We start from the raw sequence: 23,229 nt of genomic DNA on the forward strand, positions 1-23,229 counted from the left end.
ATTTTTTGTAATCTATGATCGAATGTTTTGTAATACATGATCGAAAAGTTTGTTTTTTTTTTGTAATCTATGATCGAAATGTTTGTTTTTTTTTTTGTAATCCATGATTGAATTTTTTGTTTTTTGCTTTTTTTGTAACCCATGATAGAGTTTTTTGTAATCCATGATTGAATTTTTTGTAATCCATGATCGAACTGTTTTTTTCTTTTTTTGTAATCCACGATTGAATTTTTTGTTTTTTTTGTTTGTTTTTTTTTGTTTGTTTTTTTTTGTAATCCATGATCGAATTTTATGTAATCCATGATCGAATTTTATGTAATCCATGATTGAATTTTTTGAAAATTTGTGCTTTTTTTTTTTTAATCCATGATCGAATTTTTTTTTGTAATCCATGATAGAATTTTTTGAAAATTTGTGATTTTTTTTTTAATCCATGATCGATTTTTTTGAAAATTTGTTATTTTTTTTTTTTAATCCATATTATTCAAAGAGAAAATGAGAGAGATGATGATTCTGAGGCCACCCTATCCCAGCCATATTATTCACATATCGAGTCCCAACAGCAACAGTGTAGGGATGAGCACGAAATACTGTAAATTAAATGCTGAATTGCGGTTCATGCAGGGAAAGAACATATCAATATTCGCATATTCATTCAAAAACATGAAAATTCTTAATGGAGTACCCTCATTTTTTATTGAATTCCTAAAAAACAATATTTTATAATGAATTTTAATAATTTTTTCGAATTTTTTTTAAGCTTTATTATGACCGATTCACCCGATTCCCGATTTCCTTAGGTAAAGTTCGCTTAAGACCAGATAGGTTTTTTGGAAGCCCGATCCATTTTTTAAACCATTGGTCCAAAGCGAACTTTACCATATTAAGGGGAATTTTGGACAGGCCTGTTAGGGTTTAAAATGGAATATTGGCATCAACTGTGGTAATCAACGGCACTGTGGGATCCATCCGAATGGGCCCTTATCTTGCTATTGTGGATGTGGAGTAAGGGTTGATTCGGACTTGGAGATTCTAGATAGGCCAACTCCAATCAAAATTTCGTTACTTGACATGTGGCAATTTTTCATTGCTTCCCTATCTCGCCCAATTTCTTGGAATCGTGTTTATACTTTATAGTAAGAAAAGACCAAAAGCAAATTCAGCGGAGGGAGGAGAGGGCGTAGACTGGTTTCTGCTTCCTGCTTTAAGACTTTGCGTTTAGCGAGAGAGAGAGGAGAGAGAGTGGGAGGGGGAGAAGCAATGGCGGCATTTGCAGCGGCAGCAGGAGCAGGCATATTAACTACTCCACGTTTTCTTCCCACTTCTTCTCAACGGGGTTCCTTCGTCCTCCCTCAACGCCATTTTCCAATCTCCACTCCTCAGCTTTCAGGTGCTCTCTTTCGCTATCTCTATTTGTTTCCTGATTATTTTTTTCTCTTTGTTTCTTATCTCTCTATATTGCGGTTTCACAATTGAAAATGGAAAGGGATGAGATACCAATTTACCCTAAATTAAAGAGACATATGAAAAATCGAGAGAGCTCTCTTCACACTGATACATGGTAAGATATGCACAACAGGGGCTCCATGAAGCTTAAGTGTATCCTAGAGTTAACCTCCATGGGAACACTCCGTAGATCCCCTGTGGGGTAGTGTATGGGTCGTGTATGACATACTTACCTTCCTTTATTTGGTTGATGAAAAAGGTTGGGCTTTGAGAAGGGCCTTTCTTATGTATTCAGTGTAGAGAGATGACTTTGCTCACAAGAACCATTCCTTCGTTCCATGTCATCAGTACATGGCGTCTTGCATGGAAGAATTATACTTCTGACGCTACTTGTAGAAACCTATACTTTTTTTTTTCTGTATCTGTGACGGTTTCCTACTTTTGTGATGGATGCCTTTTGCCTAAATTAAAATAAAAGGTGCATAGGATTAGGTTTTTGGTGGTTTATGTGATGCTCTCTTTCTTCTTATTTTAGAATTCAGCTCATGCAAACATCAGATTCAGAATCTATATTGTTGGATTTGGAGTCCGGCCCTTTGGGTGTAAGAGTCTCCATGGTATTTTCAGTATTGGTTATCAGAGAAAAGGACATCAGGATTTCTATTAGGAATAAGGTTCGCTAGTGGGAATAGTACCCAATTTAGGAAAGATTGCACCTCATTGGACATTTATATATAACGAGGTCGAGAGAGATCAAAAGATGTCTTCTGTGAGAAAAAGTGGAACTCAAGTGTATCTCCAAAAAGGCGGCTATCTCTTTGGACTCATCCCTCCTCTTCCTTTCTCTCTCTCTCTCGCCTAGTTTCCTCTTTCTAATTTCTCTCTCTAGAAACCCTTTACTATTTTCTCTCTCTGGAAACCCTAAGAAAGAAGATATGCATTAGCAATTCAAGAAGTTTCGGACGAGGCTTGGGATTTACTATTAGTTTTAGTAATCATGAGGCCACTAGAGGTACAAGCATTGAGCTTTAGACCTGGGGTAGCTGCACGTATGGACAAAAGGGAGATAAAAAACAGAAAAAAGGCTATCAAATTCAGAAAAGGAATGCTGCCCATGGAGTCCTATGATCTTCTAATGGACCATACGAGGCAAATGCTATTTGTCGATACTCAGATTTGGCTTGACGTGCTAGGCCAGTCCAGTTGGAAAACTTAAAGTACCTGGGCATAGAAATAAACCGATGAGGGTTATGTGGGTCATCCCTTGATGAGGTTGGAGTTGCCCTCAGATGAATGAGCCAAGGGACTGTGTGACCCTTGTGTGTGGTGGTTGACTGTTAGAGACTGGGCCAAAGCCTCACTCTCGAACCATCACATGACATGTATATAGATAGCCGTATCAGAAAGTGAACCACCTTTAACGGTGAAGTATGTATATGTGCGAGAGATTACCCATATGCACCATAGAGCTGTGGTTGTATCATGGTCTGGGGGACCATGGTTTCATCTCTGGGGGAGAACCTGTAGTCCATAGATTGGGATTGCATCCCCTGGTCTGTTAGTGGCCTGTGGGTCGTGGGAATCACTGGGTCCGTTTGAGAAAGCTAGTGTGGATCGTAGTTTACAGTTGAAGTTGGAGTGCTCGAGTATATTCATAATTTCTAGAGTTATATGGATCCGATTCCCATAAAAATTATTTAGTTTTAATTATTTTGATGTTATATGATTTTTAGATTGATTATTTGAATTTTTGTGATTATCTTGATATTGTATTTTGAGTAATGATCCTATGAGACCCTCCCACACCCATGTGTGTAGGACCTCAAATGATCACCATTAAATTTGGCATAGATCTTTAGAAAAGTTATTATATGGGTGTGGGACTTAACTTTTCTAGAGATTTGTGCCAAATTTAATAGTGATCCTTTGGGGTTCTATTCACGTGGGTGTGGGAGGGTCTCATAGGATCATTACTCTTGTATTTTTACCATTTAGATTTATAATATAAGAGAAAATCAATTTTCAATGTTTCAAGTAATTAAAGAGAAATAAACCTTGTTTAGAATTATCTAGAAACCATTTATTAATTGAACTTAACATTTGGGGGCCCATCATGAAAGCTGGGGGCCCCATTATTAATTTAATAATAAATAACATGGAGATTGTGTGGGGCCCACTTGGAGCCACTTAAGGTGGCATGCCCCACACAAGGAGGGATGGCTTGCCATTTTGGTCCAAGCCCTCTCATGCAAAGTTGGCTTTCTAATTTGCTGTTAAGCTGTCTTGGTTTAGGAATCAAGATTATAAATTATGGTATGTCTTATGAATCAAGGTATTTGACTATTCAAAGATTATATGAATATAGAATGAATATCCATTAAAAAAAGAAAGTATGATTGCATTTTCCTTATTTGAATATTTGATGGGAATAAATTTAGAAAATGGAGGATAAAGTTCTAGCAACTTCATTTGAATCTTAATGGTGGATCTAAAGAATTGATGACTCACATCTCTTACCCCACAAATCTCTTTAGAGCAATGATCTAGATTTGATCTCACTAAAGTGACAAACTCTAAGCATTAGAAAATCTATAAATAGGGGTCACCTCTCCCCTAAATCTCTATACCTCTTATCTTGTCTTTTCTCTCTCTAAGCTCTCTCTACTCTCTCCTTCTCTCTCTAGGGGGCACGCCCATTTAAGGAATCTCTCTCTCTTTCTATTGTTCTTTCTCTCATAGATGGAAAGAAGAAGGGGGCACGCCTCACCTAGGATCTCTCTCTCTCTCTGACCTCTCTAGGTTAAGCCAAGGGGGCTTAAGGTAGGCTAAGACATTGAGGCCTTAGCACTTAGGTTCAAGATAGTTCCATATACTTTCATTATTAGAGGGTCTTGCCATACTTAGTAGATTTGACATTGATCATTGATCCTAAACATCATTGGAGGAGGAGACTCGGTGTGAGGTGTATTAAGCCCAGTTGAGGTAATTTCCAACAACTTTACTTAATTTATTTTATTTCTTTTATTGTTCTCTTCTATTCCCATAAAACAATGTGTCAAGTTCATTTATTGAATAAAAGAGTTGTTTTTAGCAGTAGCAAGTGAGAACCATTTTTATTTATTTATTTCAAGAGAGCTTTTATTTGTAATTGGACATTGTAAGTGATCTAGAAGTTGAAAGAAAAGAAAAATTTAAATTTATAGACACCGTGCTTTATCACATAGTCCAACTTTCAAGTCGCTTCTCAGATCTTACGACCTATGTGGAGGGTCTGCAAAAGCACATAAAAGTGAAAAAAATTATATAAAAGGGGAGTTTGTGCCGTCACAGTGGCTGCTGGAAAAGCTCATGGCACAAGATGTATTGTGGTCCCACATGTTTGGCTGACCATACTGGAGAGGTGGATGAACATGCATGCATGCTTTGGACTGTGTGTTCTAGCGCAGTGATGCCGCAGACAACACAAGCATGGTGGACCAGACTAGAAGCAAATCTATATGTCCACATTCACTGCATGCTCCAACATTGAGGTCCTATGTGATCTTGCAGGAGCAATTCAGGCACATGCAAGACTAACACATGTGCAAATCTGCACATGTGGCCTGCACACATGTGGGCCACTAGCTTGAGCTTGTACGGTGGTTCGTGCGAATGCGGCCGCTGGTTTTATGAGCAACCTCGCTTGTTCCAATGCTGCACAAGTGCTAGGTACGATCATGGATTCACAAAAGGTGTGTGCTTCTGCCTTTGCATGCATGCAGCTGCATGGATCGTCTGAAGCCACGCTTGTATGACCACAATTGCACCATAAAGCGCTTGTGCAGTCATATGTTCTGTTGTGCCACCCTGCAAGTACTGAGCGCGGCCTTGACCTTTTAGATATAGTTTACAGCCTCGGCTTCACAATTTTAGGCCCAAATTTCTGGAGGGCATAACTTTGCATTCGAGTGTCAGAGTTGGACACATAATATATGTTTCTAGTGTAGTTGAAGAAGTAGAATGCAACCAGAAGGGTCTTTCTTGCAGATTGCGCTCCCTGAACCCTTTTTTACCCTTCAAGTTTTGGATTTACTTTGTACGATATGTGCAAGTACTTGTAGCATATCGGAAATCTGATCTTGGAGATCACTTTGGCTAGTGACCATTATAAGATTACACTAAATAGTGAGATTTTGCACCAAGGATACAAACACTCACTTTATGACAAAGATTAGGATGTCTACCCTTCAAATCTACCGCGATGCTGATTACTAACACTACCCCCTTATGGTTGTATGTAATTTTAATTTAGAACTGTTTTGGATGTTCCATTGCCTTGACCCTTGAAGAATCAAGAGAGTGCCTAGATCCCTAATAGTAGGAATCGGGATCCCTATAGTGGTGATCAAGATCTCAAATTTAAAAATCGAGATCCCTTGAAGATCCCTGACCCCAAGTACTGGAGCTAGATTCCTGAGCTGGGCACCACCTATATTGGGGGACCCGGCAACTATGAGTCTTTTGTTTAGTCCCACAGTTGCGTCCATGGTCTTGGCATCAAGCAAATTTGTCCTTTTCATAGTTACCGGAATCTCTCCATTGACCTCGCGTTTCCGGTTTCGAAACCCGATTCCGCGTTTCCGGTTTTGAAACCCGATTTCGCGTTTTCGTTAAGGAATCTTCACGGAAATCGTTTTTCGGAACCAAAGAAACTCGATTCTTTAATTTCGGAATCTCGATCGACACATCTTTAGAAACCTTTTTTCGGAACCAAGGAATTTGATTCCTTAATTTCGGAATCTTAATTCAACACATCTTTAGAAACCATTTATCGGAACCGAGGAAACTTGATTCTTTAATTTCAGAATCTCGATCTAACACATCTTTGAAAACTTGAACCCATTAATTGCAGGTAAACGTTCCCAAATATATCGAATTTGGATTCTAGCGAGGATTAAATCTTGATTCCATGTCAATTGGAGTAGAAATCTTCCTTCGAATGCTTCTAGTGGTTGCAAGATTTCATTATTTTACTTGTGCCATCCTGGATGGCCTTTACTTTAAATTTAAAATATAATTGGTAAATACAACACATACAATTAAAAGTAAAACCATGGCGTAGACATAATCCTATTTTGTCTTTATAATAATGAAGTCAAAATCACAATTTAGGAATACATGTCTTTTGTATATAATGACCATAAGTTCAATAGTCAACACATTCACTTTAAAATTTGGTAGACCTTCTAATAAGATACATCCAATATAGGATATAAAGTTGATTAGGCTCAAGATTTGCTTGTGGCTTCCTTCTCCATAAAAATGAAATCTTCATTCCTGGTAGGGGTAATCAAACGCATTCCATAGTCCATATTATTGTAAATTTAGATCTCAAATTGGCATGGATCTCTGATTTATATACTTTAAAAACTTGATTCTACATGTGTTAGAATCACGATTCGAAACAACAATATACCTATGTTCCACATATGTCAGAAACTCGATTCCATAGATGTCGGAAACTCGATTATGCATATTAAAGAATCTTGACTCCTGGAGTGTCAATTCCAGAGAGATGGGAATCCTGATTCCAAGGAGCACAAAATCTCTATTCCATAGGTGGATGATACTTGGATCTATTTCGGTCAAAACATGATTCTCAAAAACTTAGGAATCTTGTTTCTAGTGATTCCTATTGTACAAACAACGATTTCCAAGACAAGAATCTTCTAGCTGGTTGTGATTCCGCGATTCCGGTTCCTAAAACGATTCAGGTTCCTAGGCGTTTCCAACAACTATGGTCCTTTTTAACAAATTCATAGTGTATTTATATCGCAAAATCAACCTATTTGGCGTTCTTTCAACCTCAAACCTTTGAAAATATTGTAGCCTTCCTAGGCCTTTCATTTGAAAAGCTTCCAAAACAGCCCTTTTTATTTTTGTTATGCTTTCATTGCAGCTTCCTGATGACACAATAGCATCTACATTAGAAGTATTGTAATGTTTAGACCATAATTGCTGGAACCTTGTAGGAAAGATCACAGACCCGCTCTGAAACCTTGTAGGAAAGATCACAGACCCGCTCTGGAGCCTCGATCCTGCGATTCCAGCTAGGGATCTTGATGGAATGTGGATTCCTATATTGTGATCCTCATTCCCAGCAGGTTTGAACCACAGTTCTCAAGTGTAAGTTGCAGTGCATATGATGTTTTCTATAATCGGTACTAATTCATATGCACTGATTCAGGGTACTGTGAATCCACACTTCATTCTCTTTCCCTTAAAACACACTATTACAATTCCTTCCTCATGGAATCATGCTTCCCTATGCCAAGGATTGCACTCCCCTGATATAGGATCGTATGGATGACGATCCCAACCACAAGGAGCTTCCAACAATCCACGGTTCTGCGGACCTGAGCCAGCTCCTGCTCCCGGGAATGCCCCGTGCCCAACAACTATGGTTTAGACCTACGCGCTCATTGAACAATGAGTGATCACTTGTACTTCAAAAGAAACCATGCTTCTTCACAACTCCACAAAAACTATCGAACCAGGCTTTTAAAGCCTGTTTTAGACCATGGATCACAATGTTTAACTTGCAAACCAGATGCTGGGCTCTGGTTAAGCAAATCCTTGAGGCTGCTCCATGTAGACTTCTTCTCAAAGGTCTCATGTAAAAATGCATGCTTGACATCCATTTGTGTTAGTTCCCAACCCATATGCAAGGGCCAGAGGAAACACTATACGAATCGTGCCCGTGCCCTTTTTCTCATCATGGCTATTTGTTTCATCATAATCTAGGGCATGCTCTTGGTTTAAAGACTTTACCAATAGTTCTAACTTTAAATCTATCAACACTTCCATCTGTTTCCTCACTAAATTTTGTAAGCCCATTTACATTCTACCACATTAGTTTTCTTCCGCCTTGGCACAACTATCCATGTCCCACATTTGTACAATGCTTCCTTCTCTTCATGCATAACTTGTGCCTATCTCCTGTTCTTCTCCTCTTACTAGGTAAAGAGTTCGCTTTCTTTTTAAGATTTCAATCAAGAATATTTGGTGTTAAACAGAGAATTTGACAGCTCACCCATATATCAATTGGGTGTCATACCCTTCCTGATCTTCGTGGTGTAGGTGAGATGTCACTGGTGCAGGCAGGTTCAACAATGTCTTTCATGCAAATTTTCAGTATCAAGTTCCTTTGACAAGATTCTTTCTGTACATTTAACACTTGAGCCAAGGTTTGCTTCATCAATTGCTCCCATACGTGCTTCATTCTGGTGAGGTTTTCGTATCTCATATGTAATCCACTGGTTGTTTCCTTGATTTTCGAAAGCTCTTTCACTCTCATGATGCTTTCTCCACTCATACAAAATCAACTGTTTGCTGCCCCTTTTCTGTAGCTCCTTCTCGGATTAACAATGCTTCCAAGAGCCATGCCATTTTAGACAAAGGGTGATTTGCATTCTCTTCGTGGTACATTTACCTCGATAATGGACAATTATATTATCTTTGTGGACACATCTCTTCTTTGGTCTCATATGCCTTCACCTTCTCCCTTTTAATCTCAATGGACCTGGGTGGCCTGTATAGTCTATTTTCATCATAACTGACTTGTCTCGATATTATTCTTCTTTTCAAAGGACTGTAATGCTTAAAACCTTTATGCATAATTTATTGCATCCTACAAAAACACCTTCTTCTGCCTTTGGTATTAACTTAGACTCAGTAAGCTCTAATCAAGATGTGGACCATGCACGAGGAAATATGGCATCATTCTGTTTGTATTAGTAGATGGGAGCATGTTGATCTCATAAACTGCGGTACAAAATGCCTAACTCCAGAGAGACTTCAGAATCCACTAGCATGCATCATGGTTAGTGTAGTCCTTTAGTATGCATATGTTTCCTTTCCACCGTGCCGATGAAATTCTTGCTTTGGTAGACTTGACATTAATGATTGTGAAAAGGGAGGAAGTACAGAGAGAGAACACCACTGACACACTAAATTTTAAAGCCCTGTGCTAGATATTATATCATATAATTATAGGGCAGAAGCCAGAAAGAGTAGGATAACCTGCTTCTGATTAGGACTAGAAGTTGTAGTGTTGTGACATACATTCTTGTACTTTTTGTATTAACTGTGCTGCCATTAATATCTATTGTGCATTGTTTGTATTTTGGGTGCTTATTCATCATTTGCCACCTGTCACATAGATAAGATTGGAATGTTCCATAAGTTTGGAAATAGTACTTGTTGTAATAACTGTGCTGCCATTAATATCTATTGTGCATTGTTTGTATTTTGGGTGCTTATTCATCATTTTCCACCTGTCACATAGATAAGACTGGAATTTTCCATAAGTTTGGAAATAACAAATAACATATATTCCTTTCTATCCCTTGAAAGTTTGATATGGGGTCAAACCAGCCTAAGTTAACATAGATCTTGACTTTGAAAACTGTAATCCATTGTTTTAAAATGCAGCTTCGTATTGCGCTGTCCTAAAGCGCATTGCATAGGGGCACGTATGCACTTTGGTGGGATGTGCCCTCATATACGCCGCATCCCACTGTATATGTGGCCGCATAGCACATATATGCCGTATAGCTCGTGGGCAAAAATAGTGCCCATGAGCATGGGTATTTTTGTCATTCCTCCTACTCCCCTTGGCACCCCCTTCCCCCCACCAACCAAAAAGAAATAATACATACATATATATATATATATATATATATATATATATATATATATATATATATATATATATATATATATATATATAGCCTTCCCAACGCCTATAGGCGAAATTGAACAGTGATTTCGCCTACCCTCATCACCGTCCAAAGTTTATCGCACCGTCACGATTATCCGGTAGTGCTTCATTTTTCATTTTTTTTCTACAAATTGGAATGATCTGAAATTTGGAGCGTGTGTTAATTAAAAATAAGCGTATCTACGAAAAATATCAAAAAAATATTTTACATGAAATAAATTGATCAAAATACCCTGAAATGTTTCAGGGGTATTTTGGTCAATTTGCTTTTCGCGAATTATTTTTTTATATTTTTATTAGGTGCGCCTTATTAAGATGTACACACGCTCCAAATTTCAGATCATTCCGATTTGTAGAAAAAAAATGAAAAATGAAACACTACCGGACAATCGTAACCGTGCGAATTTTGGACGGTGATGAGGGTAGGTGAAATCACTGTTCATTTTGGGCCTATAGGTGTTGGGAGGACTTTTATATATATATATATATATTTGGTTTTAGGAAAAATGTTCGCCAAATTATTTTTCCTCTACGTTTGATCCAAAAAAAGCTATATCTATATATATATATATATATATATATATATATATATATATATATATATATATATATATATATATATATAGTCTTTTCTCAATTCTCTCAGTCTTCTCTCAAAGTTCTCTCAGTCTCTCTTTGTCTCCTCTGCCTGCAAGCCTTGCAACCTTCTTCTACTTCTGCAGCCCATCTCTGCAGAAATATCTCTGTAAGCTCTCTGTTACCACTTTGTTATCTTTGTAGCCCTCAACTACCTCTTTAATATCTTACTGTTATTCTGCTATCTCTGTGCAATCTCTCTACTACCTCCGAAGCTCTTTGATCTCTGTAACTTTTACTGTTACTTTGTCTCGGTACTGTTGTAATTGTTATTCTCTCTGCAACTTTACTGTATATCGGGTGGTGTATTTTTCCAACCTGATTTTATTAAAAAAGTGTTTGTGAGAAAGATTTATGTGTGGTTGAAACTGGGACTCTCTACCGAGCTACTGCCCAGACGAGTGGAAACTGTTTTCTAGCTTTTGCAAGTGCCATATGTGAGTTTTTCTGTTTACTTTATTATGCAAGTTAAAATAGTACTTTGTTTAAAAGTTAGAAATGCTACATATGTTAATTGGCTTGTGATTGATGTTTCTTCATTATTGTGTGTTACCTGCCTAATAGTACTTCTTCTCTTAAGATTTGTGTACCTTTAAAAATCTATCTTAGCCTAGAATTTAAATGTTTTAATGATCTTGGTCCGTCTTGGTATCAGAGCCATAAGTTTACAGTGGTGAACTGTAGTTCTAGGTACTATTCTAAAGGTTAGAAACTTAATAAAATTTTCCATAAAGATAATAAGGAAGCGAAACTAAAAGTCGTCGTGACCCGCATTACCGAAACGGCCAGGAAGAGCAGCAAAAAGGTACAGGAACTGTTTCCGATTGACTCGGTATTCACCCATTATCTTAAATGGCAAATTAGTAATATCCAACGATCGATATATAGGGTATATGAACCTAGTTCTCTTGATAATGAGCCTACACCTTCTGATTTAGATTTTAATAATCTTACTCTTCAAAAGGAAGAAAGATTCAAAATAGATATAGAAGGAATAAAAAATGATTTCTTATCTGAAGAAAATAAAGAAATATGAGATTGGTACCTAGATGAATTCCCTCAAGAATTACTAGATGCCTTTCATAAAAGGTTCAATAAATTTATAAAAAAGGCTAAACAGAATATAGGATTCTTTGATTGGTTAAAGCACACCCTGAAAGAAAAGAATATACCAATTCCAGACTTTGGACTTAACACTTTAGAAAACCAATACCAGACCTTTTATACTAATGAAGGAGAAGAAATACAAAGTATCCATCCTCCTGAGAAATGCCTTCAACTAAAAGGAGCATTAAAAGAAAAACCTGAGACAAAAGCCTCACCTTACAAAATCATTCCAAAGGAAACAGAACATCACACTCATAAAATAGATGTTATACACCATATCATTGAACAAAATAATTATACCAATCTTTGTCTGCAAACTATTGGAAAACATACAACAAGAATCGAAAATATGATAGGTAAGCCTCCAGATATGCCTAGAGAAAAAATAACCGATATAGGAAAGAAAAAGGCTTTACTATTTAAACTACCTCCAGAGCTCAGTAAAGAACAGTTTAGCCTTCAAGGAATAAAAAAGAAAGAAGATAATAAAGAATTGATTGATGAGTTAGTAAAAAAGTTGGCAAAACTAAGTATAAAGGGAAAAGGAATAGCTACTTAGCAAGAAGCCATGGTACTTCAAGAAGAAACCCTATCTAATAGCGAGATACAACAAATAGAAGAAGCTTTTAAAACGGAAGATCTGGAAATAAATAGAATAGATTACGGAAGAAAAGTAAGACCAACTTCTCAAACTAGGATGTATTACCCAAGGCCTACTCCTGTAGATATTCAGTTTGAAGAAGATTTGATTACTAGCACCGTATCATATTCAGGAAGAACGATTGTCAATTGGAATATCGATGGAATGTCAGAAAATCAAATACTCGATGCAGTAAAACATATGACTATGTACGCAACCGCTTGCATAATAAGTGGGAATCATGACCAAAAAATAGCTAAAGCCATTATTTGCGGTTTTACTGGTGGCTAAGAGGATGGTGGGATTTCCATATAGAAGAAAATAAAAAGAAAGAAATACTGGCTGCTACAAGGCAATGGGTTGTTAAAAATGAATATGGTCAGGACATAGTCAATAATGAAAGTGATGCAGTCAATACCTTGATATACACTATCACTCTCCATTTTGTGGGAAGTACTGCGTTACTTGATGCTAGATCTGAAGACCTTCTTTCGAATCTTAGATGCCCAACTCTGTCTCATTATAAGTGGTATAGGGATGTATTCTTCTCTAGGCTCCTTTCCAGAGAAGACAGTAAATCGGATCACTGGAAAGAAAAATTCATAGCCGGCTTACCCCATCTCTTCGCTGAAAAGGTCAAAACGAGACTAAAGAATAAACATGGAGGAATAATCCCATACTCTTTATATACACTCGGAGAGGTGTCAGCAGAAATATGTGCAGAAGGGCTTGCTCTCTGTACAGATCTAAAGTTAAAAAGGGAGCTGGAAAAACAAAAGATGACAGGCAGAAAAGAATGACGGGATTTCTGTGAACAATTTGGGTACAATACCCTGCCTATGTTTAAAGAATCTGATAAAAGAAAATATAGGAATAAAAGGTATAAGCTATATACCAATAAAGCTTCCACCAAAGAAAAATTTTCTAAAAAATTCACCCCCAAAAATAGTTTCAAGAAATCTAGGACAAAAAGAAAAATACCTGTTTGCTACAATTGTGGCAAGGTAGGGCATTATAAAAATAAATGCAGGATAAAAAAGAAAATAGATGCTTTACAATTAGATGACAATGTCAGAAGCCAATTATTTCAAATACTACAAATAGAGGAAGAATCTTCTAATAGTTCATCTCCCTCTGATACATAACATTTGGTTGGGGAAATAGAGAATGAGGATTTAATTCTTAGCAGCTCGAATTCAGAAGACGATGATACTAATTGCTTTTGTAATACACTCTCTAAGGAAGAAAATCTAATCATCGATATAATAGATAAAATAACTAATCCTGAGGCTAAACGAGAAGCCTTAGTCCAGTATATCCACATGGCTAAAACAAATAAAAAACCCTCTCCACTTGTTCCAACTCGAGAAGATTATAGCTTTGCTAGAATTCTTAGGAGAGTTGAAGATAAGAATATTACTCAAAAGGAACCATCCATATCTGAATTAAGGCAGGAAATCAATGAAGTAAAAAATGAATTAAAAACCCTAAAGAATAAGGTACATATTCTAGAATTAGCCTCTGACCCTAAAGAAGATAGCTCTGCCAATAAAGATGAGGAGCTAGAATTTGATGAGATTATAAGTAAATATAAAAAGCCTTTGTCTCCAATAAGTGAAGAACCAGAATCTTCTAGCACAATACAAAATGGTAATTTTGTTAATCTACTTAATAAAGTTGTTACTAAAAAATGGTTCACATTAGTAAAAATAATAGTCCATAAGGAATACAGCTTCCAAACTCTAGCATTAATAGACTCAGGAGCTGACTTAAACTGTAAAAACGAAGGACTTGTTCCTACAAAATATTTTAGTAAAACAACTCAAATATTGAATACAGCAGATGGTAGTAGGATGGTCATAAATTATAAACTTTTAAATACTGCAGTCTGCAATAATGGTAATTGCTTTGAATTGCCTTTTATCATGGTAAAAGGATTAAGCCAGTTCGTAATACTGGGGACACCATTCTTGAACAAGTTATATCCTATGAAAATAGATAGTTCAAGAATCGAAGCTAATGTAGAAGGCCATAATGTAAAATTTGAGTTCATTGAAAAACCCAAAGTCAGAGAAGTGAATAATATTAAAGAAACGATTTCTAATAAAGAAAAGTTTTCGTACCACCTCAAAGAAGAGCTAAAATATAAAATAATTGAGGATGAGCTATTAACCCCTGAAAATAAAATATAATTAAAAATGTTAAGGACGATATAGAAAGAGATGTCTGTGCTGATTTGCCAAATGCCTTTTGGAATAGAAAAAAGCATATAGTAACTTTGCCATATGAGACTGATTTTCATGAAAGTAAAATACCTACTAAAGCCAGGCCAATACAAATGAACCCTCGGCTCTTAGAAATTTACAAAAAAGAAATTGATGACTTATTGCAGAAAAAACTTATCAGGAAAAGTTCTTCTCCCTGGAGTTGTTCAGTATTCTATGTGGAAAAGGCTTCTGAGAAAGAAAGGGGGGTTCCTCGCTTGATAATAAATTAGGGGGGTTCCTCGCTTGATCATAAATTATAAACCTCTTAATAAAGTCCTGCGATGGTTAAGGTATCCTAGTCCGAATAAAAGGGATCTACTTAATAGACTTGTAAATGCTTGCATCTTTTCCAAATTTGACTTAAAATCTGGGTACTGGCAGATCCAAATTGCTGAGAAAGATAAATATAAAACTGCCTTCAATGTCCCTTTTGGACAATATGAGTGGAATGTGATGCCCTTTGGGCTAAAAAACGCTCCCTTAGAGTTTTAAAATATTATGAATGATATTTTCAATCCTTATATGAACTATCGATGATGTCTTAATATTTTCTGAAAGCATTAAGCAGCATTTTAAACATTTAAACGTCTTTCTTAAAGCAATAAAAGCTGCGGGACTGGTGGTTTCAGCTAGAAAAATTAGTCTGTGCAAAACAAAAATACGATTTTTAGGACACAATATCTTCCAAGGAAGCATAATACCAATAGATAGGGCAATTGAATTTTCTGATAAATTCCCAGATATTATCGTAGACAAAACTAAACTTCAACGGTTTTTGGGATGCCTTAACTACATTGCTGATTTTTATTAAGATCTAGCTATTGACGCTAAATCCTTATTTCAGAGATTAAAAATGAATCCGCCCAATTGGACGGATGAACATACTTCGGCTGTAAGAAAAATAAAAATAAAAGCCAAAGAATTACCCTGTCTCACGCTCTCAAATCCTAATGCTTTCAAAATAATTGAGTGTGATGCCTCAGAGATAGGACTAGGGGGAATATTGAAACAAAAAATTTCAAATACAGAACAGTTGGTTAGATTCACTTCTCGAGCCTGGAATCAAACGCAGCAAAATTTTGTCTATTGTCCACTGTGTCACAAAATTTCAAAGCGATTTGCTCAGCCAAAAATTTCTCATATGAATTGATTGCAAAGCCGCTAAAGATATTCTTCGTAAAGATGTTAAGAACCTTGTTTCCAAACAAATTTTTGCCAGATGGCAAGGTATCTTTTGAATTTGAAATAGAACATATTAAAGGAAATATTATCTCCCTGATTTTTTAACTCGTGAGTTTTTGCAGGGAGGACAGGAGAATAATAGTACCAAACAAAGGGAAAGGGAAAATGGACATAGTCCCAGTACCAAGCAAGACCTTGGTAACCTCTCCAATAACCCCAAATCAATTAGTTAGAAAATAGGCACAAGAAATAATATTCTCGCCTGAGCCAATTCCAGTAACTAATACCTTAGGTGGAGAAAAAACCAGGTTTTTGGAAACCTTTTTCATATCTGCTATAATAATAGAAGATATTCGTAAAGATAAAGATCCATATGAAATAGCAAATATCTATTTAAATAATCATCTACACCCTTCCAATAATGATAAAACCCGAGAATGGTATGACGCCATCCTCCTGGAAACAGGGTCTATAACATTGGTCCATTTCTATAGAAAAAATACTAATACAATAGCATACTCCAAATTCCAAATACGGAAGATAATATCATATAAGGAATGGGATATGGATACAATAAAGCCCAGAAGGTTGCAAACGGAGGAATTCAATAATAAATATTTTAGATATTCTGAATATGTTGAGGCATGGCATAAAGTCTTTACCTTCCAAAATAATAATAATTCCCATACATGGTTCATTCAAATAAAAATACCAGTAATAGGAGACTTTCCCAATTGGTTCCAAAACTAGTTCCAACTATGGGGATCAGGAATTGAAATATTACCACCTAATATTCAAGCCTCACAGAGGAAATTCATTGAATACAACAATAATGGTACAAGAATAGACCTACATATATGTACTTTATGGCATTATATCAAATACCATGGATCGTGAAATGGTCCTACCAAATATCAGATAACTATACAAATAATTGGGAATACATCCCAGAATTAGGGAGACAATATATATAAAATGGTGGGATGTATATGAAAATAAGGCCCTTTACCCGGAAAATATAAAAATGAAGAAGGTGCCAATCTCACCGCCTGAAGCAGGAATCAATATGACAGACTCTACTTATATAGTCTGTAAGGAATCAATAAATATTTGTTTTTCCTAAAAACAAATATATATATATATATATATATGGAAAAGTCTTCCCAACACCTATAGGCGCAAAATGAACAGTGATTTCGCCTACCCTTATTACAAAGTTGTAGAGAGAATAACAATTACAACAGAGTAACAGTAAGACTTACAGAGATCAAAGAGTTTCGGAGGTAGTAGGGAGATAGCAGAGTAACAATAAGATATTACAGAGGTAAAGAGGTAGTTGAGGGTTACAAAGATAATAGAGTGGTAACAGAGAGCTTACAGAGTTATTTCTGCAGAGACAGGCTGCAGAAGTAGAAGAAGGTTGCAAGGCTTGCAGGCAGAGGAGACTAAGAGAGACTGAGACAACTGAGAGAACTGATAGAACTCTGAGAGGAGACTGATAGAACTGATAGAACTCTGAGAGGATATATATATATATATATATATATATATATATATATATATATATATATATATATATATAGCTTTTTTTGGATCAAACGTAGAGGAAAAATAATTTGGCGGACATTTTTCCTAAAAACAAATGGTTGATTTGCTCTTGGTGTTGGTTGGGTTATCAATTAGGATTAGCTTGGGCTTTGTTTTGAAGACATTGAGCATAGATTTCTCAACATATTGAGGGTTTCTAGTGCCGAAAAGATATTGAAAATTTTTAGATATCTTGAACTCTTCACAGAATTTTAGTAGGCAAAAAGTTTATATAAGGTTGCAACCTTAAAATGTAGAACTATGGATGCACCTAAAAAATCCATCGGAAAAAGTTATTTTAATATTGAAAAACCCTGTGATTGATCATTTCGACATCGAGATGTATGACTATGAGAAATAAAAAGATTTTGAGTCTTAGAAATAGTGCATCTTACAACATATTATCTGCACTGTCCATTTTCAAGATTTTCATATATTTATAGATCTACTTAATTTTAACCATTTTGGAATTTAAAATTTTATAATTAGATATAAAAATAGATTTTGAGATAATCCTAAAAACATTTTACATCAAAATTATATATTATGATAAAATTTGTAGGTGCACCTTAGATTGTTTAAGGTTGCAACCTCATGGAAACCACACCCTTTTAGTAGTATGTATCTTTGCTTTGGAGTTCGTAAGTTAAAAGTTTACAAATGCGAATTTGTGATTATGGGTTTTGAATGTTTATAAATTATGATTATATGATATCCTCTAAGTTCTAATATCCTTTATAAAGTTAGTTTCAAGTTGCAAGTTTCTACTTTCTATTTCTAATGTCATCTATTAGGGGATTCAGAGTCTTCGACAACCGATAATATTGGAGTTAATGAATAAATTAAATACTGATTATCACATAAATCACCTTCATATTTTTCCATGCATTAACCTATTTTTTGAGATTTTGGTTTTTTTTGTATTTATTGACCGCATCGGGGTGATGCACCCTCATCTGGACCACATCGAGCCACATTTTCGCATCGCCCCATCTGCTGTAATCCATCATAAGTTGTCAACTTGCTATAATCTATGAAATCCAATACTGAATTTGATATCACTATCGAAGCCTTGGTATTGGGCAACATATTAGTCAATCACCTTGATATCAAGTCTATTGAAACTTGTTTCATCAAATTTGGCCCCTATAGTTAAGAAAGTCTCCAATTTAGGGTTATGGCAGACAAAAATAGATCTAAGCTTTGTATTTTTTCTCATGTGTGGGGAGTCAAACATGCCAATGTTGGGCCCATTATTTTCCCTTTGGGGGCTTATTTTTCCCTAAGGGGGCATTACGAGCCCCCAATCTGGAGTTTTAAAGGAAAAGTTGCATGTTGGTAGGAGTAATCGAGGTTTCATTTTGGCTGGGGATATACCTTATTTTTCTCTCATATTTTTGTTTATTTCTCTCATAGTTTGTACATACAAAATTGTTCGAACTATCGAGAGATCAAATTATGAACCACACTATGAAGCTGTGGGAGAGAATGATTGAGCAACGACTAATATATGAAACAAGTGTATCCAAAAATCAGTTCGGTTTGTACCAGGGAGGTCAACAATTGAGGCTATTTTCTTAGTTAGGCAACTAATTGATAAGTTTAGGAAAAAGAGAAAAGACCTTCACATGGTCTTTATTGATTTAGAGAACTATGATAGGCATGGTCTTTATTGATTTGGAGAAAGCATACGACAGGCATGATCTTTATTAATTTAGAGAAAGCATACAATATTGTACCAAGAGAGTTAATTTGGTAGATGTTGGAAATGAAATGAGTCTCTAGAGGATATGTTGACATGATGAGAGACATGTTCGAGGGAGCGCTATCTAGTATGAGGACAACTAGTGGAGATACAAATGAATTTTCAGTTACAGTTGGCGTACATCAGGGGTCAGCGTTGAGCCCATATCTCTTTGTTTTGGTTATAGACGAGTTAGCCAGGAATCTATAGGATGAGGTATTGTAGTGTATGTTGTTCGTGGATAACATAGTTTTGATTGATGAGATTAGAGGCGACATTAATGTAAAGTTAGAACTTGGAAAGATGCTTTAGAATCTAAAGGTTTTAAAATTAGCTAGATATAGAATGTAAGTTTAGTAATAATAGGAGTAGAAATGAGGAAGTAGTTAAGATTGCTAGCCAAGAAACACCCAAAAGAGATTATCATTTTTATGTTTGGCCCTTGTCTTGTGTGTATCCTTGAAACCTCATTCAATTGTTGATCACACATCTTACCTGACTGCTAAAGATTTTTCAAGATCTATGCTCATCTTGCTTCTCCAACTCCAACATGAAACTTACAACCCAGCCCAAGGAAACTCTTTTGGACATCTTAAGCTGGTAGGTTTGGGATTAAGAACTGCAATGGTTCCCAAGGCTTTTCAAGGAGAGTTTGGATGAATATTAGTCTTAGGAAAATAGTCCCCGACGTCTATATGGTGATGTGATTGTGATCTACGTTTGAGAATGTTGTCTGATGTTGACTATGTGTCATTGTCAATATTTTGGCTGTCGAGGCATGTCTATTTTTTCAATATTCTAGTCAGGTAACTCTTTGTTTGAAATATTTTCTTCCGTTTTACTATCTATTGGTCTATGTATTGGTTCTCAATTTTAGGCAAAACTCTGCAATTTGTCCAATATTTCTATAATTATTTGAAGAAGTCATAACTATGTTCAGGAATTCAATTTGTCTCACTTCTATCAAGTTCAACAGTACTTTTACAATCCAGTCCAAGGGGATTTAATTCTAATGGCAAATCTTGGTCTGATGGCTTTCCAGGATTAACTAGTAACTTGTGTTGTAATAATCATAAGAATTACCAACTATTTCCTTCCATCATAGTTTTTATGATGGACTTGAAGTCATATTTATTGGTCCATCTGTTTCGCAATTAAGAACTGCATGTATGACACATTCTCTTCCAATTGGGTAGAATCTGAAAAGCTTTAGCCATATACTTTTATGTGAATATGTACACAGCACACATTATCACCATATATTTTTATGTGGATATGTACACAGCACACATTATCTCTCTCTCTCTCTGACCCTCTTAAATATCATGTTTGAATGCGATATGTACTTGTACTTTTCTACTTCCTTGTTCACTTCTTCGCTCCTTGGTTTCTTGTTTGAATGCGATAGGCATTGTTTTTCTTCTTTGCAGACTTACGGAGGTCTTATTCACTACTAGTGAGAGCCTCATCTTCTGAAGAGACATCTAGTTCTGTTCAAGTGGAAGAGGTTTTTTCTGATTTGAAAGAGAAGGTTGTCATTCTCTAATGTAACTATTGATACTTTTTTGTCGTCCTTAGCCCGTAAATCATATAATTTCTCTAAATTTGGCCTAGGAAAAAAAAGAAGAAAAAAGAAGAAAAAAGAAAAGGGAATTCCTCTGATTTGATATCTGTTTATAGTGGGATGCAGTTGAAAACAAGTCTACGGTTATTCTCTATGGGGGTGGCGCGCTGGTGGCTCTTTGGCTGTCTACTGTAGTCATTGGTGCAGTCAATTCAGTTCCCTTGGTATGCCTTTTAACCAATATACTTCTGTTTGCAGTCGGTGTTTGTTTCTTGTGATCTTTTTAGTTGTATCCCTTGTTGATTTTCTTGTGTGTGTGTGTGTGTGTATGTGTGGGTTTTGCTAAGCGACTCCTCGTGGAGGACTCCCTTAACCAACTAAAAATTCATTAGGCACTTACGACCTTGCCTTTTCATACAAAGTTATTTTTTAAGGGTAACTTCATAAGGGTTTTTGAAAAGCAATTTATGTTTGTGTGGGTTTTGTTATATCCCTTGTGAATGATGTCATATTCAATGTGGGTAATGTCATTCTCTACAATAGACCATAAATACTTTTATTTTTGTGAAATTATTATTTTACACCTTTTGTTTTTCTGGAAACATACTTCACACTTAGTTACCTAAAGTATCCCAAGAAAAAATTACTGAATTGAGGAAGGGTATCAGTGTCCATAAATATTGAATATGTTTAGAATACACTATGAATGAAGCAGCCTAACAAAACACATAAAACCCAATATGTCTACATATTCTCATACCCAGTCTTGATATCCTTGGCAGCTCCCTAAGATTATGGAGTTAGTTGGGCTTGGCTATACCGGATGGTTTGTATACCGTTACCTCCTGTTTAAGGTAGGGAATGGCTCTTGAGAATGATTATTGATTTTCTTTTATTTAACGTATTGCAGTGGGATATTGTTCATCTCTTTATTCATCAAATTTTCTTATCCTCAATAAAATAAATCTGGTTTCTTGTCCGTAGTCAAGCAGGAAGGAACTAGCCTCAGACATTGAAGCACTCAAAAAGAAGATTGCTGGAACAGCGGAATGAGGTAACCCATTGCAGTATCTTTGGTTGAAAGTACTAGCAAGTTTGGGGAGCTCATTTGAGTCCGCGATTCTTGTGTTGGAGCATTGTATTACTGTGATGTGAACTGGATGGATCTGTTGTATGTAAATTTTGCAGCATGCTTTCTTCCCTTATGATGGAATTGGATTTGTTTGTGATGCTCATACTTTAGAGGCTACAAGTAGCGCACGCACTGAAGTTGGACTATTCCTTTCTCATGGAGAGAGTAGGGGCGCATAAGCTCATATTGGGGATGGAGCTCAATTATTCTTTATTGAGCACTGGAGGAAGTTTATTTTCCATGAAAAAGAAGTGCATGGGTGGTTGTTATGTGCAAAAATGATTGCTGCTGTCGTAGACAAAACCTCTGAAAAGTGCTTTTTTTTGTTTTTCACAAAGTAAACCTGTGATAGATGTCAAGAACTCATTATTTTCCCTTAATATTATGCAGTTCACCAAAATATAAAACACATCTATAAGACTCTAAATCTAGTGATTTCTTTTTGGTACAATCTTCTTTAAATCGTCATAGAAATCATGTGGTGCACGACTACTGCTCATAAGGTTTCAAGCATTAAAGGAGCTTACAAATGTGATATTTAGGCGACCCTCATGAACAGTTCTATATGCTTCATTCATGAGAACATTGGTGTGTCGTTCTAGACTAGTTGTAGAACCAACAACAGAGACTAGGATTTGTGATGTAATGTAAATCTTGAAACACATTCCAAATTCACTTATGGGTTTCAGAACGAATGGTTCTTATTGCTTGAAATTTTTGTCAATAAGGAAGTTTGGTACTTGTCATAGAAGAGCACGTTTACGAATGATTTGATTTGAATATTGGATTTATGACATCTACTAGCAAATTTTTTTTTCAGCTCCGATTCCCCAAATTACCATAACAAATTTTTGGCTTGATGATGGTGTTTATGAGGCAGCATATTAGGCTCTCAACAAAGCTTAAAAGGATAATCTAATGGACGAATACGAGATGAGAAAGAAACTACTATGATCTATATTTACGAAGTCATCAGAATCTGATTCCTATTTATAGCTAGCGTAAAGGGTTATTTCGTTGATTTTTAATCACCCGATGGGCAGATTTGGATAATGACTTAAAGAGTGACTATCTCAACATAAACTAATATCTTGACTGGCTAGAGGCGGTGATATCACTCGTCAAAATACAACGGTTAATATTAGAAGGATATGGTTTCTACG

General features: G+C 36.0%; 1 protein-coding gene and 1 long non-coding RNA gene across 3 annotated transcripts; both read left to right on the plus strand.

Moving 5' to 3' along the window:
• Positions 1–1,161: 1,161 nt before the first annotated feature.
• Positions 1,162–22,473, plus strand: LOC18421758 (protein CURVATURE THYLAKOID 1A, chloroplastic). Of its 2 annotated transcripts, XM_006826563.4 has the most exons (6): positions 1,162–1,390; positions 20,801–20,901; positions 21,051–21,158; positions 21,717–21,788; positions 21,919–21,988; positions 22,123–22,473. In XM_006826563.4, the coding sequence occupies exons 1-5, from the start codon at positions 1,261–1,263 to the stop codon at positions 21,985–21,987; spliced, it is 480 nt and encodes a 159-aa protein (XP_006826626.2). In that variant the 5' UTR covers positions 1,162–1,260; the 3' UTR covers position 21,988; positions 22,123–22,473. The 2 variants fall into 2 exon arrangements, with proteins under 2 accessions (XP_006826626.2, XP_011620369.1); XM_011622067.3 differs by having other exon boundaries at positions 21,919–22,473.
• LOC148782390 (uncharacterized) lies at positions 1,397–10,135 on the plus strand. The gene is made up of 2 exons (XR_016054359.1): positions 1,397–8,711; positions 8,835–10,135. It is a non-coding gene; the product is annotated as an uncharacterized LOC148782390 (long non-coding RNA).
• Positions 22,474–23,229: the final 756 nt, after the last annotated feature.

The sequence above is a fragment of the Amborella trichopoda genome, chromosome 4 (genome assembly GCF_054954075.1).
Source record: "Amborella trichopoda isolate Santa Cruz 75 chromosome 4, AtrichopodaSantaCruz75HAP2 v2.0, whole genome shotgun sequence".
Lineage (NCBI taxonomy): Eukaryota > Viridiplantae > Streptophyta > Magnoliopsida > Amborellales > Amborellaceae > Amborella > Amborella trichopoda.

Bases quoted from the DNA above. Each gene is read 5' to 3' on its own strand.
- LOC18421758 (XM_011622067.3), top strand. From the start codon at position 1,261: ATGGCGGCATTTGCAGCGGCAGCAGGAGCAGGCATATTAACTACTCCA. The intron at 1,391-20,800 runs GTGCTCTCTTTC...TCTTCTTTGCAG, and splicing joins CTCCACTCCTCAGCTTTCAG to ACTTACGGAGGTCTTATTCA. The intron at 20,902-21,050 runs GTTGTCATTCTC...ATCTGTTTATAG, and splicing joins TTTCTGATTTGAAAGAGAAG to TGGGATGCAGTTGAAAACAA.